This window comes from Anser brachyrhynchus, assembly GCF_964034855.1.
Source record: "Anser brachyrhynchus genome assembly, chromosome: 3".
In the NCBI taxonomy this organism is placed as follows: Eukaryota; Metazoa; Chordata; class Aves; order Anseriformes; family Anatidae; genus Anser; species Anser brachyrhynchus.
The window spans coordinates 18,667,667-18,684,869 of NC_137696.1; the positions used below are offsets into that span (position 1 = coordinate 18,667,667).

Consider the following 17,203-nt stretch of genomic DNA (forward strand, 5'->3'; position numbering starts at 1 on the left):
GAGGTTTTTAAGAAACCTCAAATACAGTGTAAAAGGACAGAGCAGTTAATTCTTATATAGCACAGCTGAATAAGCCCATGCAGCTGAAGTAGAATTTAGACAGAATGAGATTTCATACACTCCCTATGAGTTCCAGTTAACTTTCCCCAAAGCCCATGTTGCAAACCACAGTGTTCCCAAAACCAGAACATTTCTTGTCAGAACAGCTGGTGACCTTTGTCCCTTACTCAAAAGGGGAGACCAGTTAAATGACAGGAGACATGACTTACCTCTTGTAATTAGGACCCCATATTCCTTCTCACCCCATCCTTTGGGCACAGGAGACTGGGTGACAAATAAAAGCAACCCCTCCCTCCAAGAGATGAGAAACCCATTACAAAGACAACCACATATCACAGCAACATGGAATTATGTTTTAATGTTTACAGTAGTCACTTCACAGGGACACCAACTTTTTCCTCAGTTCTGATGCTGGAATTACTTTATTGGGAAAATTAAGAAAACAAACAGCTACACCAAAGTATAATTACAATGAGGAAACACAAAGTTGAGATCATATTGTGCTTTAGAGGAAGGTTACATAGTTTTACTTGCATAACACACACGGAAGTATTTGAGTTAACAGGTATTGATGCATCCCATCTCAATTCATGTTAATTTTTTTTTCAATGCTGGTTGCTGTTCTCTGCTGGAGCCAAGGAAGCTTACTTGCAGCTACTTTTCAGTAGTTTAATTTCGTTTAGCCAAGGAATAGTGTACACTACAAAGTTGCAAGTGGTGTGCTAAGGAGAGAGGGGGGAAAAAAAAAAGCAATTATCAGTTTAAAAGCATACAACAGTGTCCTTTGCCATCACTCTATACAGATTTACCCTATCATGTAATACCTGAATGTATACCACTTCTGTCTCTCTGCATTTGCACTGTCCTGGCAAGTATTCTGGAACACTGCTCCTGTTAGTACTTGCTCAGGACCAATCATTTCTCTCAAATACTAACACAGAAGCCAAGCAGTCAGCACTTCTGAAGATCAAGTTACTTGCTTATCCCAGTCATACACTAGTTCCCACTGGCAGAAGCCTTTCAGCCTGGGCTGTACTTCAACAGTAACTCTCATGTACAGGCAAGTATGCCCACACAACCAATCAATCTGTTTGTGCATGCCTGTGTAATTATTGCAGCTCTGTCAGTGGTACACTGGCAAGCTTCTACCTAGGTGCTTAGTGGATTACTTGTGTGTAGTGACAGTTCTCATACATGCAGGCATAAGTTGCACATACACACAAGTACAGCCTATCACTGATTAATACCAGCACTGAATGCAAACAAGACCAAACACTAACCAAAATAAGGTAGATAAACTGGTGCTCTCACCCAAAAAGTTAAAGTATTGCTTAAATAGCATTGTGATACAAGACTGCTGTGCAACTCAACTTGGTGGCTACTCAGACAACAGGGGTAATCTGTCAGTTGTGATCAGTGCTTAGCCCATAGCACAATCCACAGTAACAGGAGTCCCTCATGAAAGGGACTTAAGTCAAGCTGTCCCATCAGCATAGGACAGAAGGAGCAGAAAAGGGTATGGGCACTGAGGGAACCAGACTGAGCACCAAGAGACCTATAAGTAACCCCTGCTTGGCAGTTTCCTGTGCATATCCCTGAGATCAGAGCCACAAGCACTCTCAGAGGATTGAGGCATGCTCCTGGGTGCTGTGCACCGCAGCCTGAGGTCTCCACTTAAATATGCTAAGAGGCCTTGCTTCCTCTGTCAGGAAGATCTGGCAAGACAAGTTCTGCAAGGGTGGCATCATCTCATCCAGCCTAAAAGACTTACATCTGATTTTCTTAGAGGCAAACAGGTGACACTGCCCATACCGCCCTGTAACACACCAACTGGAGAAAAGGCATCAAAAACCCAGGGAGCAACACCCTCTGCTCTGGAGCCTACCTTAGCCATCTCTGGAGTGTCATAAAGAGAACAGCTCTGGGGATCAGCTGTTGCCTTTGTGCAAGTTGTCCGGGCAATCTCAACTTTCATGGTATACTTGATTCCAGACACAAGCTGCAACAAGACAACGGGCAGAAACAGTTTTACTCGCAACACATACATAAAAGCTCTCCAAACAGAGGACCCTGACAGAAAGGAAGATAGTTTGGTTGTCACATTTCTGTAGCCAGATTCAAGAGTTACAGACAGCAGCATGTGGCCACCTTCACAGAAGAGACACTTGACGTCCTTTGAAAAACAGGAAACAAAATCCATGTAAACAAGTTTTGCCATAGACTCCTTCATCAGTAAAGGAAGACGCATGTTAACTCATCCACAACATAAGGAAGTTACTAACTTCTCCTGTAATTTCAACCCCACCACTCAAGCATTCAGACGTAGGAGCCTCAAGACACGGCTTTTTTTTTTTTTTAAACCTACTTCTGTGGCAAAACAGCTTGAGTTAACACAGCAGCTGCTGCTCCCAGCCAGCACCACGAAGGGGTCGGGTGCCCCGGAGCCCCCCGTGGGGCTGCCCCCAGCCGGCTGCCAAGGCTGAACCCCCCCGGCACCCACCTGCCGCTGGGCGCTGATGATCCGCACCACCCTGCTGGAGTACATGTCGTTGCTGGCCCTGTTGTACTGCGCCATGGCGAACTGCAGGGCTCGCTGCAAGCCCTCATCGTTCTCCGCAACATCCACGGGAGCCCCCAGGAGCCGCTGGTGCTCCTCGCTGCCCAGGACGGCCTGGGCCAGCAGCAGGGCGGCTGCCAGCAGCGCCACGAAAGCCCGAGCACCCGCCATACCTTCACCCTCCCCCGGCCCTGCCGCCGCCGCCATTTTAAGGCCGCCGGGGCTGGGCGGGACGCGGCCCCGTCCCTCCCCGCTCCTCCCCGGCCCGGGAGGCACCCATCGGGGACTCTTGTCCCGGTGAGGGTTTGTGTGGGCTTTCGCCAGCCGGTTCTCCCCCGTGTCCCCACAGCCAGGCCGAAAATAGAGTCGGGGGCTGGCTTCTGGGGTTGTGGTGTCCCTCCGTAACCGTGCCCGAGGCTGGCACACGCTTCCCACAAAGACAGCAGGCAGGCAAGGGATGCACGCCGCCTGTTAGCTGCTCGTGGGGGCCGCTGCAAGATGCCCGAGCCTGTTTCTTTTCCAAGGAGGGCAGATTTTAAAATCTACTGAGTTTGGGGCCTCGTGCCGAGTACTGCCACATCTTGCCATCGGTGGCATTCCTGGAAAGGTGGAGTGAATGTGCAATAGCACAGGGCCCAGCTGGACCCGGAGCACAGCTGGGGCTTTGCTTTGGTGTTTAACACTTTCATTTTTTTCCCCCATGCTAAACCTCAGTGAAGGTATTGACTGGAGGCCATGATTGCTAGCAGGATGAAGGTTACTCATCAGACCGCTAGCTGTTGTAAGCTCTGGGCTCGGTAACAGTTCCTGGCTTGCCCACAGTTGCTGCAACAAGCAGCATGAGTGCCAGATCCAGAGGGCCCAGAGTCACCTTAATGCACAGTCAACACTGTGTAAATCAGGCTGTTGTTCATCAGAGACAGAGCCAATGCGTCCCTCAGCTGAGCAAGACTCAGAAGAGGAACAGACATTTAGAGAGAGAACAAATACATCCAAGTTACTGCAGTAAAAGTATGCAAGGAAACATTATTCTTTAAAGCCCCAGACCAGCCTTTGCACAGTGGGGCTTTCAGAAGAGCAGGCCTGCAGCCAGGCTAGATAGACCCTCTCAGCTGCATTACAGAAGGCTCCCATGTAAGGGCACTTGAGGTGATCTCGCACACTTTCTAGTCGGGCAAGGTGCAAAACCAGAAGCCTCTCTCTGAAGTCCTTCAGCCATGAAGTGGAGAGCGCAAGTGGAGAGCAAAAGTCCTGACAAATAGTCACCACTTAGGATTGAGGAGCCTCTGTGGGTCCTAAAAGAGTTTGGAGCAGGGCAGGCAGATGTCTGCTACTTTGAGCTGTTTGTCACTGCCACCTCTCCCTCAGTACGTAATAACTCTGTTGTGTGGCAGCATCGCAGGTGCCTGGCATTTTTTATTCTCTCCTTGTATCTCTCATTAGAGCTGCCAAGGGCCTCTAGACAGAACCTGGAGAACCTTACTGTTTCACTGTGCTGCTCTGTTTTCTCCTCAGAAAGGTCAGCGTTTGAGGAGGAGAGGGTTTCAATAACCCATGAAATTTCTCTGCTGGAGAAAAGCTAAGGGGTTTTTTTTTGCCTCTGCCCTAAAGCTATCTTGTTTGTGGAAACACACCTGTGCCCCTCTCCCTCGAGGGAGGACAGGATGTAGGAGGGAGCTTGGCACAGCAGGAGTGATGCTGAAGCAGCCCTGTCCCATCTGGAATTACACTGCCCACAGCCCTCCTTTAGGGTACGGATGGAGGAGGCTGTTTTCCCACATGGGTCCGGGAACTTGGAGATTTTTCCAGGCTCTGCCTCTTCATGGGTTATTCTAGCACTTGTTTCCCTCTACTGTGGAGGGAAAACAAAACCACAGAGCATTTTAAGTTACAAATATGTCTTCCAGCACAAAACACCATGTGTCATTTCCTACATCTGCCTCCACAGCATTGGTGTTACCTCATCTACATTAATCGCTTAAGGTCAGAGGGGCATCGGTGGCAGGGTTGGCTTCCCAGACAGATCACTTAATTTCTAGTGTCATCTCATAACCACAAGACTGCCTTTCCCTCCTGTCAGGAACCCTAAGTTTGGCAAGACAAGACCCAGTATAGCACTAGAGAACTAGCTCAAGTGAGATTTAAGGCTTTGTGCGGTCGTTGTGCTAAGAGAGGGTGATGTTTTACGTCTGAATATCTGCAACGCCCCTCATAATGAAAAGGAAGGGACTTATGCACTGACTGGAAAAGTTGTTTGTAGCCTGCGAGTGCCAGCAATATCCAGCTTGAGAATTAACACAGGAAAAACCCCCGCAGCTGGCAACAAGCTGTGCAACTAATGCTACAGCCACCAGACATTATGGCAGTTTTTACTACTACGAAAGACAGGAGCAACACTGAAGCAGTACAGTGCATTGGAGAGGGGACTGGGACATGGGTATCAGGGCATGAGCTGCTAAAAGGCTGCAGGAATCTGTCTCCAATTTGTCTTTTCCCTCATTGGCCTTGGACCCAGGCTGGATCAGTTTAAAACTCACGGTTTGAGCTCTCTTGGTGTCTTTTAGTGGTGAAAGCTCATTTTCGCGCTGCCAGTGACTGCTGCCAATGGGAGCGGCCAGCTCCAGCCTAAATCAGCCATTGCACTGGCAATGTACCTTCCAGGCCTCTTCCCACTGCCCTGACCTTGCCAGCTGAGGCCTCCACCAAGCAGTGCCCCAGCTCCCAGCCCCTGGAGATAACCAGCAGCTCTGTGAGCACATGACAGCACAAGGGAAATGCCACAGGAGGGAACATCAGTGCCGTTGGGATTCAGGGAGCTTTGATTCAGGGAGCTTCTTCAGAGCCAGTCCAAGCTGAGGTTAGGCAGAAGAGGCTTTACAGTTGCCCTTTTTGTGGGGAGAAGCAGGGAGAAACAGCTCTAGTTAAAAGCTAAATGCTTTGCCTGCAGCGTAGGCAAACAAGCAAGCAAAGTCTTAGCCCTGCTGAAGCCACCTCGTTGGAGTTAAAGCGTCACACAAAGACATACTTGGCCTGTGTCCTTCTGAGTTACAGCAGCCCTCCCTTCAATACTTCAAGGCGGTATGTCAGCTCGCAGCCCAGTCCCAAAAACCTCAACGTTATTTCTGCAAACAGAAGTTGTGCAAGGTCCAGGACAACGCAGCTTCATTCCCTCTCACCTCTGCTTTGACACCACGGAGAGCCTGTTCACAGAATCACAGAATCACAGGATGGCTGAGGTGGGAAGGGACCTCTGGGGCCATCTGGTCCAACCCCTGCTCAAGCAGGGCCACCCAGAGCTGCTTGCCCAGGACCACGTCCAGGTGGTTCTGAAGATCTCCATGGAGGAGACCCCACAGCCTCTGTGGGCAGCCTGTGCCGGGGCTCCATCACCTGCACAGTGAAGAAGTGCTGCCTGATGCTTAGATGGGACCTTCTGTGTTCAGTTGGCCCTGTTCTGCCTCCAGCTCCAGCCCAGGGTTTCAGTTTCTTCTCGGATGCCAGTCTGTCTCTGGCCCAATGAATAATTGATCCCACAAAGCCACTCGAACAGAAAAGACTGAGGAAGCAGAGGAGGCTTGTGTCAGTTATAGGAGGAATGGTGACACTTTTTGGTGGCCAGCACCACCACCAAAAACAGAGGTGTATCTGGAGCTTGGCTATGCCTGACAGTCCAGTATAAGCTGAACAGCTCTTTTAAATGCTTGAAAGGAGTTGCCTGTTGGTTGACATCATGTTGTCCTCTTCCTTGGTCATTGACACCACACTCGGTTGAACACATATAATTGCAGAAAGCAGAGCTGGACTTTGGTCAGAAGTGTCAGGTCATGGAGTTTCTTTTGTGCCAGGATTTCTCTTTGTCTTTCCTAGCAGATGCACTAATATTTATTCTGCAAATGGGTGCCTCACAGAGTCCTCTTTGACACCGTTTTTTTCCTGGCTCCACTGTGCAGAATGCAAAGGGAAACTTGCCCTTTGCAGGTCCTGGTTCTCCTGGGCCAGAGGCTTTGAGGGTGGTCGTTCTCTCGACCTGTCCCTGCTTGTGAGCCAGAAGCAAGCTGCATCTGTTTACGGTTGCTAGTCCAAGCCTTAAAAAATCGGGACTTCAACCAAAGCAATTCTGAGAAAAAAGAATTGGCAAAAAAATGACGTTTTACAACCAATGAATAAAGGGGACATAGTTCGTGAAATAAAACTGCACTTGTCCTTCTGTTTCTGAAGAGTGCAACCACTTTTGTCTATCACAAGCTTATTTGTGTTTTTTTAAATAAATAAAACAGAAATTTTCTAATAATCAGATGACCCAAGGAGACAGTAATTTAAGGAATATACAAAGCAGCAGGAGACTCATGATGTAATATTGGAAAAGTTTTTGATACTGTGTGCTGTCACTATTACCAGAAAACAGAAAAACAGAGTTTCCTTGTCTTCTTGCATCAGACCACACAGTTGGTTCAGCATAAATTGTGCAATATCCAAGTTATTTTCATCTTTCTTTTTGTCGATGTTTCCACGCAGTCCACTCAGGACTGCTGAGGTTTTTAGGGCACCAGGCACACTCCTTTCTCCGAACAGCTGCTACATTCCTTGTCCTTGCTGTTGAGGACATCCCTACCTCTCTTTTAACATCTAAAGGAACAATTGTAGATGCCTACCCAGTATCTAACTGAAAAGCTCTGAAATACTGTGATGTATCTTTCAAAGTACAGTTAGACAAGGATGTTTGAAAAAGCAGCCAACCCTGTAATCAAAAATAATAGTTTCTCTATAGAACTGAACTCTGAATGACCCTCAAGAGAGGGTAATTACTGCGATAGCGGCAGGAACAGTAAGAAAAGCACGATCAAACACTAAAATCTGGTTTAAATTTCTCATAACATTATGGATCAGCAAAAAGTGCTGGCCAAGTCTATGCTGTGGCCAGTGCTTTGCATCCTGCTCGGTGAATCTAGAGCCCTGACGAGTGGGGTGCAGGCATGGTTCCCCATCTCCTCCCACCGTGCTGTGTAACTCTCACAGGGTAATGGATGGGAGGTGTTTCGTAAAAGGGTATCTTTCAGAGACTGAAAGCCCCTTGAGCAAGACAGTCAGCAGTTTATGAGACAGGGATGAGAGTGGTTCAGTGGCAAATGCAAAGCCATTGCTGCTGAAGAGTGCCTTGTGCTTGTGGAAATGAACCCATTTCCATCACAGTGAGCGAAGTAGGGAGCCTCTGCCTTCCTTAGAGACTCTGACCACTTCTGTCCACTCCCTGCTGCTAGTATGCAGAAGCATTTTATTTTATTTTTTTTCAGAGACTAATGGAGGGAATGCCATGACTTGTCCACACAAGGAAAATCGTGGCCCTCCTTCTCTCTCAGCTTCCGAAGGGGGTCTCTGAAATCTTGGCAGCTGACTTGAAAGTCCCCAAGGCACTGGGACCATGGCCACATCTCTTGTACACACACTCTCGATTCCTGTGAGACGGAGGGAAGGTGGGGGGAGCTACCCACCTCTCTCTCCAAGCCCCAGGCAGCTCACATCAGCATCGCCTGATGTGAATCCCTTTCTCTTATGCAACACAGAAGATAATCTGCTTCTAAGAAATAGGTATTTGCATACAAACATCTGCTTAGTAATTGCTGATGTTAATCTGCCTGAGGGCATTATTATTTTACGGGCAAGCAGTAAATAAAGCCATTGCCAGCAGAAAAGCTGCATTTCAGGTGTCTGCAAGCAATCAGTTATGGTCAGATTGTGCAAAAGAAGCAGTGAAGCCATGTTATTGGTAGCGATTGCTGATTTAAGTGAAGTACTGGTGCGTTTGGGATGTTAGCAGAAAAAATAAATAAATAAAAAATAAATAAATAAACGCCTACACCATCCTCCTTCTTTATTGCAAAAAACATAAATGCTGGTACAGCGATGGCATATATTGAAAATAATCATCAGAGATTTTATGCAACCTGGTATCTTTGACAGCTTGTATTTGCTGAGAATAATTCAGCCATTCCCTTTTCTTCTGACAGCCTACAGGAGAAATAGGTTGCCTGCTTTAGATTTGTATTCGTTAGTTTATAGTAGATTTTGTTTTCTTCCCCAAGAATTGGTTGCTTCAGAGCTTACCAAGCAAATTAGTTCTCTCCAATCCAACCAGAAGCATAAAGCATGCATTTAAGTTAAGCCCCTGAAGAGTACCAGTGACTTCATAGGGCTAAAAATAAGCCTAAAATTAAGGATATGATTGTGTGCTATACAGAAGCTGGCCCTCCAGCCCGCTGGGGTGTGTTGCACTGTCCACTCCCATCTCTTCCAGCAGGAGGCTCTTATGTTGGCGTGAGACCGTCAAATGTTTCAACAGAATTTGGCTTAGTGGAGGAGCCAGGCCGTAAAGACAGGCTGGTGCTTCAGGTCCAACACAGCAGAGGAATGAAGCGTAGAGGCCTGCAAAGACTGGAGATCGTGCTCTAGGGCTTCACGGATCCCAGGAGCCCAGGAGAGGGAAGTTTACTCCGCAGAGGCATGGTGTCAGTGCGGGGCTCCCCTAGGCTCCCCAGCACAGCGTGGTTCACCAGCCACACCACCTCTGTCCGCTGTACAAACCGATTCACTCCTGTCCTCCCCTGAAGCCGTAACTTCACTAGTGCTAAGCCCAGGGGCTTTAGGACATGGCACAAACCTGGGGACATCCCCCCTTAAATACACATATGCACATTTATGATGAAGGACCTTCGTGGGGAGAATGACCGAACCCCCAAATACTCGCACAAACCGAAGGGCCATGCAGAACCTCAGGTCTGCAGCCAGATGCCAGACCCGGTTTTGGGCCGTGTGGTACTGTGCAGACAGACGCCACCTCTGCCACAAGATTTCTTTTTTGTTTGTTTGTTGTTGGTTTTTGAAGAGACAATTGTTGTGGCACCGAGCTGCTGCATTTCTTGTTAGAGGACACACCACCGCTGGTGCACGGCCTGGCTGTGCTCACAGTCCCCATGTATGTAGAACCTCTGCTCTGGGCTTGAAGTGGTTGCGGTTTCTGCTCACTCAGTACTTAAGAAGAGCAAATTCTTCCTGGTTAAGGGTGGGTTTTTTTGGTATAAGGAAGCAAAACTCTGGTCTGTGGAACACCAGAGAGCAGAGAACGGCCTGTTCTCAAGGGGCTGGCTTGCCAGCACGACTCCTGGCTGCTTCTCATTAGAAAGGAACTAAGCGCTCTTCGACATCGTGCCTGTAGGATTTGAACCACTGGGAAGGGGAGGGAGGGACACGTGCAATGTTTTAACAACGGCAGCAGAGAAATCCTTAGGAAGTCAAAGCAGCTCGCCAGCAGAACCAGACTGTCACCCCTATCAAACGGGTTACGTGGCCACTCGGATTTCCCCAAGAGGGAAGTGAGATTGTGAGCAACCCCCAAATTCACCCAGCCAGCTGCGCACATGCTGTTCTACACACGTACGTCCAGCAAAAGGACCAGCCCACTCCGAAACACCAAATGGCCTGTCCGAAGAGTAGGCATTGTTATACGTAAGTAAGAGCACTGCATCTGTTATCATTAAAAAAAAAAAAATACGTAGAAAGGCCCCACAGTTTAATCTTCAGGCCATGTTGCATCCCACGTTTATAGCTAGCCATCCTTCAGGCTTCAGTAAGCCCGAGCACAGAGAGGCTCACTTTGAGAGTAAGGCCTTTATTCAAACAAGACAATGCTTATTTGAGGGTGAGCAAGACTGCTTCTATTGTCTGTGTGTTGGTTCGCTCCAGTCATCTGAGCAAGGAGAGGGAAAGCCATGTCACAGCAGCCCAGCAGCCAGTGACACAGAGCTGGAAAACACCAACAGGACAAAATGTGAAGAGGAACTCGACAAGGGTGCAGGGAATTGCAAAAGAGAGGTCTCAGCGCCTCAGAGGCCCACACTTGTCTGGGAGGCTGCTCACAAACGAAACCTTGCACCGCCTTGCCCAGCAATCTGCATAATATACTTCTAAAAAGGGATCGAATGCAGTGGCTGGATAGTTTCATTTGGTCAGGAAAAAAAATAATGTGTGAACATATCACGTCTCAGTTTGCCATCTGGATACTAATTAGTTTTTAATGAACGTGCCAGCAGGGCAGGGTCGAGGAAGCTCCAGTTTCATCACAATTTGTTGGGGGGTCGAGTGCCCAGAAAACCCAGGCCAGCCCTGTAGATGATCTGTACTGTTAGAGGCAGATGATCTGTACTGTTAGAGGCAGTCGAAGCTGCAGGGCTGGCTTCTGTAGGAAGAGCAACATGGGTCAGACCTTTCACTTAAAATCACAAGACCTCAGCCACAACCGATGGACCTAGCTGGATGTTTTGGCCTCCTCACAAACCTCAGTGCACAGACTTGACACAGTCACAGTTCTTTGCTCAGCAAATGCCTTCCACCGAAATAATTAACACCAGGATTAAGGAGCTTTGGCATAGCTTTGCAAGGAAACGTGCAGAGACCCACCACAGGATCTCCTGCATCATCTGTGGAACACTGCTGGTTTTATGGGTATTAAGTCTTTCACAAGCATTCAGTAATAAATTAGTTTACATTTTCTTCATTCTCTACCACTCAAAAATAGATTTCTGAAACAGGAAAGCTTTGTCTGTGAAACTGTAGCTATTAGAATACATTCATATTTCCAGAAAATCTTTCACATGAATGTTCTTTAGCCTCCAGCCAAGATCCCCAGTTTAATTCAAGGGTAAGATTTGTAAGATCATGCTTATAAAGACACCAACAAGCAAAATGGCAGGTGAAAGTGCCCCCTTTGTGACGGCACACATCAATAGGTTGTGTTGCTATAGGCCACGTTCCCAAGTTTGCTTTAATAGTATGGAAAAAAACACGGGGGCATTTATTTATGTGTGTTTACTTATTTATTTATTTATGAAAAGACTATCATACACTTAAGTGTGGGGGATTTTGTCTTTTGCTCTCAGCTTTCACAGTTCCTAACTTGTACGTAGAGCTATTCTCCGGGCAGAGAGTTAGAGAATTCAGTTACACTTCCCAAAATAATCGTCGGTATTGCAGTCCCTTGGACGTTATCTAGCTACCTCCATTCCAACCCACTATCTGCATTTATCTAATGATAACTTCATTTAGCCCAGCCCCGCTCTGGTTCCTCCAGGGCTGGAAAGCCAGCTCTAATCTCTGCAAGGCACTCGGGGTGGAAACCAGGGCTGGCAAAGGGGACAACATTTTTTTCTGTCTCTAAGCAACAAGATAGCAAGCCTCAGATGTTGAAAAATGAGTAATTATGCTCCCCAAAGCTAGGACATTACCTCTGAAATATCTCGGGTTTTAAAGGCAACACAATCTAAATGCTTTTTATATCTGCATTTTTATTATTCTTCTTTTTAAAATATATCAATCATAAATCAGCGTTAAATTTTCCGGTTTTCCTCTGCGAAACTGGCAGCCAGAAGCAAACACAATATAAGAAGTAGCAGGATTTGCATACGTTCACGTCAATCCAGAGGCTGGAACTTGAACAAAATCTACAAATTATTCTGAGATCTCTTGGAGGAGACAAAATCTTTAAGAATTAACAAGCTAAATTACCCCGGAGATGTTTGAAACAGCTCCTTCCTGGTCAAACAGGCGGTCTCATTTGGAGAACTGGCCGAAATTACGACTTCAACACTTCCTCTTTTCGAAAGCCAGGGAGCTCTAATATCAGAGGGGACAGAATAAAGAGAAGTGAGGCAGCTAGATGTGGAATTAGTTCACCGCACTGACACTTGATATTTTCTTTCCAGTCATCCTGAACCATTTTGTGTCAGGTCAAAGTATTCCACCAGACACTTAGCTACTGTCCGCTAAACTTCAGGACTCCAACCCAACAGTTCTTTACCTATTAGGAAATCAAGTCAACAACAAGCAGGCCTTATTTGCTTCACTTCGCTACAAAATGGCTGCACTTCACTACAAAAATAGAGAGCAGTTAAGCAAGCCTTGAGGCAGTCATTACAGGCATGCCACAGCCACTTCAGCATCAAGCAGCATTATCTGCCCAGGAGTCCCGCTGTGCTGAGCACAGTCTGTACAGAGCAAGAAGCCTGCAAGCACTACAGTCCAGCACTCCAGTTCCGGGCTTGAAAACACACAGGCAACCACATAACGTCAGTTTGCCAGGTGGGGTAATGTTTTCTTGATGCAAACAGCAGAAGGGGGACCAACTCCTTAGCTCTCCATAGCTTTCAAGGGTATGTCTCTTGAACCCACTGTTGGCTCCCTAGGGAAAAATGTGTTTCTTCTCCAAAAGTATTCATTTAAACTATTTCCAAGGCCATCTCCCGATTTTCCTTCAAATTCCAGGACAAAACATTGCTTTGCTTTGATGAGGGGGAAAAAATAAAGAAAAAAGCACTGGGTAAGAAACTAGTGCATCAAAGCCACTGTTTCCCTCTGTGCAGGTCCAGTTATTCATCTCACACAGCAATTCGAAGCTCTGAGCAGCAAGAGCTTCTTCCTTCTCTGGGAGTACAGCATTTGCAGACACAGCGCTTAGGTCCCACGACACCACAAATCATTTGGAGTTCACTGGGCTAAGTCAGCTTGCACTGAGCGAAGACTTGTCCTGTGTAATCTTCAACATCCTTCTTGAAGATTAGATCTTTCCTGGAGAAGCAAACTGTGAATTCAGGGAGCCATCAATATGCCCATTTATTGAGCTTCTAGTTCAACTGAAGGTTAATGCTCAAGAACATGCGAAGTAGCTGAATACACTGAATGAGTTTTGAATCAGGGCCCAGCTTCAGGAGAGGGAGACCAGAAACAAGCCTCCATACCACTCATTTAATTCCATCATTATTTCTTTCTTTCTCCCCCCAGCATATTTCCCTTCATCCGCAGGGGGAAAGTCCCTCCAGGAGGCCATTGCTAATAAAGAAAAAGGCATATTCCTTGCAATTCTGATTGATTAGCATTAACAACTCATTGCATGCCACACAGTAATCCACCCTCACACATAATTAACAATGTCCAGTTTAATAACGTCAGGAATGCAGGCTCTCTTTCCCCCACCCCAAAGGATTTGGGCTGTAAAAGGGTCCAGCATTTCAAGGTCACCCCTGCAATCTCTTCCACAGAAGAGAGGAGGCTGAGGGAGAGGCCCATGTGAAAAAGGAAACGCGAGGTACCTCTAAACGCCTCTGTTCTGCTCCCCTCCTGCCTCCATCCTGGTGATCGGACGGGGTCTGGGGACGCCCCCACCTCTGATCCCTGCTGTTCCCCCTTCCCTGCCTGGATCTAACCAGCTCCGTCTGGTGCGCTGACTCACTGCTGGGGTGAGCCAAGTTGCAGCCTGCGGCAAGCGGGAGCGGTTCCACTGAGCATGGGAGTAATTGCCTCTGCAGCCCTGTCTCTGACCCCGATCCCACATGAAAGCCACTTTCTCCAAAACCCTCTCACCCGTGCTCAAGAGAACCACCAGCCAGCCGACCCCCACAACAAGCCGTCCTCTGCTGCGAAGTCTTCACCGCTGGATTTCAGTGGTGACAGCATCCTGCCATTCTAGGAGTCATTCAGTCATCAAACAGTTGACATTAGAGATTCTGGAAATTAAAAAAGGAAAACAAACAGAAGTAAATCAATAGCTGGTCTCAGTATCGTGAGGAGTTCTGGACCACGTGGACGTTTGGGAACGAAGCCCTAAGATGAGGGTGGTTGGCTAGCTGCTGCTTTCATGAGACAATCCTTGGCTCATGGAGCTCCCAGTGCAAGCAAATGGAGAGAAACAGAAGAAAGAAGTGAGGCGATTTGCCCGGGGCTTTCAGGCAACCATTGGCAGGGCTGAGACCTGGGATCTGTCAAATCCCAGCCTCGTGCATTTTGTACTACACAGCGCTGCCACCAGCCTCCATACGGCCTCGGTGAGGTAAGGCGATCTGGCCTCCATTTCCTAGATGAGAGGATCCTGGTCAGAGCAATACATAAGGCTGCAAGGCCTGGGAGCTGTTCTGATTCACGCCAGTTTGGAGATATAAAGTACTGTGATGTACTTTAAAAAGTACTGAAAAAGATGGTTATCAAGGTTATTGTTCAAATCTAACCCTTGTTACAGCCAGGAAAAGCTGCTAAGCCACTGAAATGAATAGCACCTACCACAAGCTCCGTGCTTCATACATAGGGATACAGCACTTACAGTGGACAAAAACAGAAGGGGTGACGGTGTGTACAGAACCACGCTCGTATTTCATCACCTTTACTCATAGACTTCTCTCTGAGATCAATAGGACCAGACCAGTCCTATAAAACTTCGCAGACATCTCACATTTGCTTGCAAGCACACATACCTGATACAAGCTGGAAAGTCCCGTTTTCCTTCCTTTTCCTAAAAACACGCTGGCCAACCTACCTTAATTCTGTTTATTAACCTTGGGCACAAATCCCACCCTTCCTCTGGCTGCGTGGCCAGGGGCCTCTCTTCTGAACTCCACTGCTCAAGTTCTCACTGAGTCAAAGACGGTCATTCCCCTTTCCCTGTAGCTCAGCCTAACTCAGAAGGACCCTGCACTTCCCCAGTTGGATTCAGGCTGAGCTAGCCCACCTGGCAGTCCCAACATGGTTGTTATTTCTTCAGGTCTGCAAACCCAGGGGGAAGATCATGACATGAAGCAAAGCCATGGATCTACAGCACAATGTCTTGGACACAAGACATAAAACGTGCGGCTGTTCTGGGAAGTAGCCACACTTTGACTTAGGGTGTGAAGTGAGGAAACGCAGAAGCGTTTTTCAACAAGAGATCTTTGCAACACAACAGTACTAACGCCAAGTACAGAGGAGCCAAGATGAACCAGGCAAAGAATGGGAGGTAATTGAGGAAGATGCCAAATTCTGAAAAGGGATCCGGGGTCAATCGTGAGAGGATCATCCCATTGCTTGCAAACCCCCACAACCACAGTCCCACCACAGCTATGCCAAGGCCAATGTTTTCCGAGTCTCTCCCTGACATTCTTGGGAAAACAAAGGAACAGAAGGCCCACATGATCACCCTGTGGCAGAAGTCCAGGCAGAGGGATGCGATGACCATCGCAAGTAAATAACTCAGTCAGCGCAGATACCAGAGGACAAAAGTAATCTCCATTGCGAGAACCCACTGCCTGCTTAATCCAAGGCCCTTGCTTATAAAAAAAGGGGTGTCTTCTCCATCGCTACCATCCACGCTTAAATAGTAAGGGTGTGCATGTGTAATACACACACTGCCTAAATAGTAAGGGTGTGCATGTGTAATACACACACTGCCAAAGGCAGAGGCCTGGCCTGGAAGCTCCCCAGGCCCCAACAGGTAACATCCAGCTGGTGACTGAGACAGAAGTGAGGAAGGAAGCAGAGCCAATTCCTCTTCAGCTGGGGAGTTTTTCCTTCAGGCTGCACCTCAGAAACACAGACGTGGAAGATGCTGTTTTAACAACCCCCACCCTGACATTTCCAGCCTCATTTCCCCTATAGCCACAGTGCTCTGGGGGCTACCAGGAGACATAAAAGTGAGGGACCCATCTGCTCTTCTCAAGCTTCATCCCTATCTGGCCTGAAACATCTTCCAGCCCCAACATCAACACTGTTCCTGTGTTCCTATTTAACTCCATCCACTTCAGCTACCACAGCGGTCCCAGGATGCATGCCATGGCAGAGTCCCTTCTTTCCAAACCTATACCTCTGCACATTACCCTGAGGACTTTTACTGGAAGTGAGGGTGAGAATAGATTTCAAACCCCTTTTCTCTACTTTTTTTTCTTTCCTGCTAGAAGTCCAATTGTCTGCCAGTTTTTCCTCAGGTTTCTCAGACTTCAGAAGACTGAGAACAATCTTCCTACCTATTGATGCCAATCAAAGGACAATGGAAGGACCCTGGAATGTAAAAATCATTGCGTTACATCTTGTTTAGCACAAGACAGAAAGCTGTGGCTTCACCTTCCTCTGTTACTTTCTGCTTTTCTGAGGGGTAGAGGGCCTGCTCACCAGGTGGCACTTGGTCTCCTCATCAGTGGCAACCCACAGCTGGGATCCTCCTGATTTTGCAATGTCAAGGTTACTCCCCACTGGCTGTCCCCAGCACAAAGCCAGCACCCACCTCCAAAAGCCCAGAACATCCAATACCTGTCAGCAAGGCTACTGGTTAGGACTCATTTCTTAGCCCAGGACACACTGCAAAAAAAAAAAAAAATACATGGGCTACCTCTGAGCTTCCTGAACTGAAAAGGGGCAGAATACATAGCAGAGGGGGGTGCACAGGACAGGTGGAAGGAAGGGTGGTGGAGACATCATGAAGAATGTGGCAATGTGTTAGGTATATGTGTACTATGTAGGACAGGAAGACATCTCCTAACCTTAGGAAGGAGAGTGATAACCTTCCTTCCTTTTGCACAACACAAAACTTGCAAAACCTGGGGCTTAAAAAAACAATCCAGACAAGTAACGGGGACATAAATATAACTTTTCCCAGCATTATACTCTCTGCAGTGAACTTGGCAGCATGTCACGGCATTTGTTATGCCCAAATGTTGAGAAAGTTTCTAACTATACCAAATGACAGAACTTTGCTCTCTCTGTTGATTCTCACAAGTTTATTGGCAAGAATATTTACAGTAC

At 47.5% G+C, this 17,203-nt stretch overlaps 1 protein-coding gene and 1 long non-coding RNA gene across 2 annotated transcripts; both read right to left on the reverse strand.

Moving 5' to 3' along the window:
* Positions 1–392: 392 nt before the first annotated feature.
* On the reverse strand, positions 393–2,856 carry LOC308191834 (cystatin-like). Its single transcript, XM_080584696.1, has 3 exons — positions 2,561–2,856; positions 1,946–2,059; positions 393–782 (listed from the first exon to the last, which is right to left on the reverse strand). Exons 1-3 carry the CDS (start codon positions 2,822–2,824, stop codon positions 705–707), a joined length of 456 nt encoding a protein of 151 aa, XP_080440822.1. The 5' UTR covers positions 2,825–2,856; the 3' UTR covers positions 393–704.
* Positions 2,857–10,416: 7,560 nt separating this feature from the next.
* On the reverse strand, positions 10,417–16,697 carry LOC308191842. The gene is made up of 3 exons (XR_013948306.1): positions 16,429–16,697; positions 14,024–14,166; positions 10,417–13,492 (listed from the first exon to the last, which is right to left on the reverse strand). It is a non-coding gene; the product is annotated as an uncharacterized lncRNA (long non-coding RNA).
* Between the last annotated feature and the right edge of the window lie 506 nt (positions 16,698–17,203).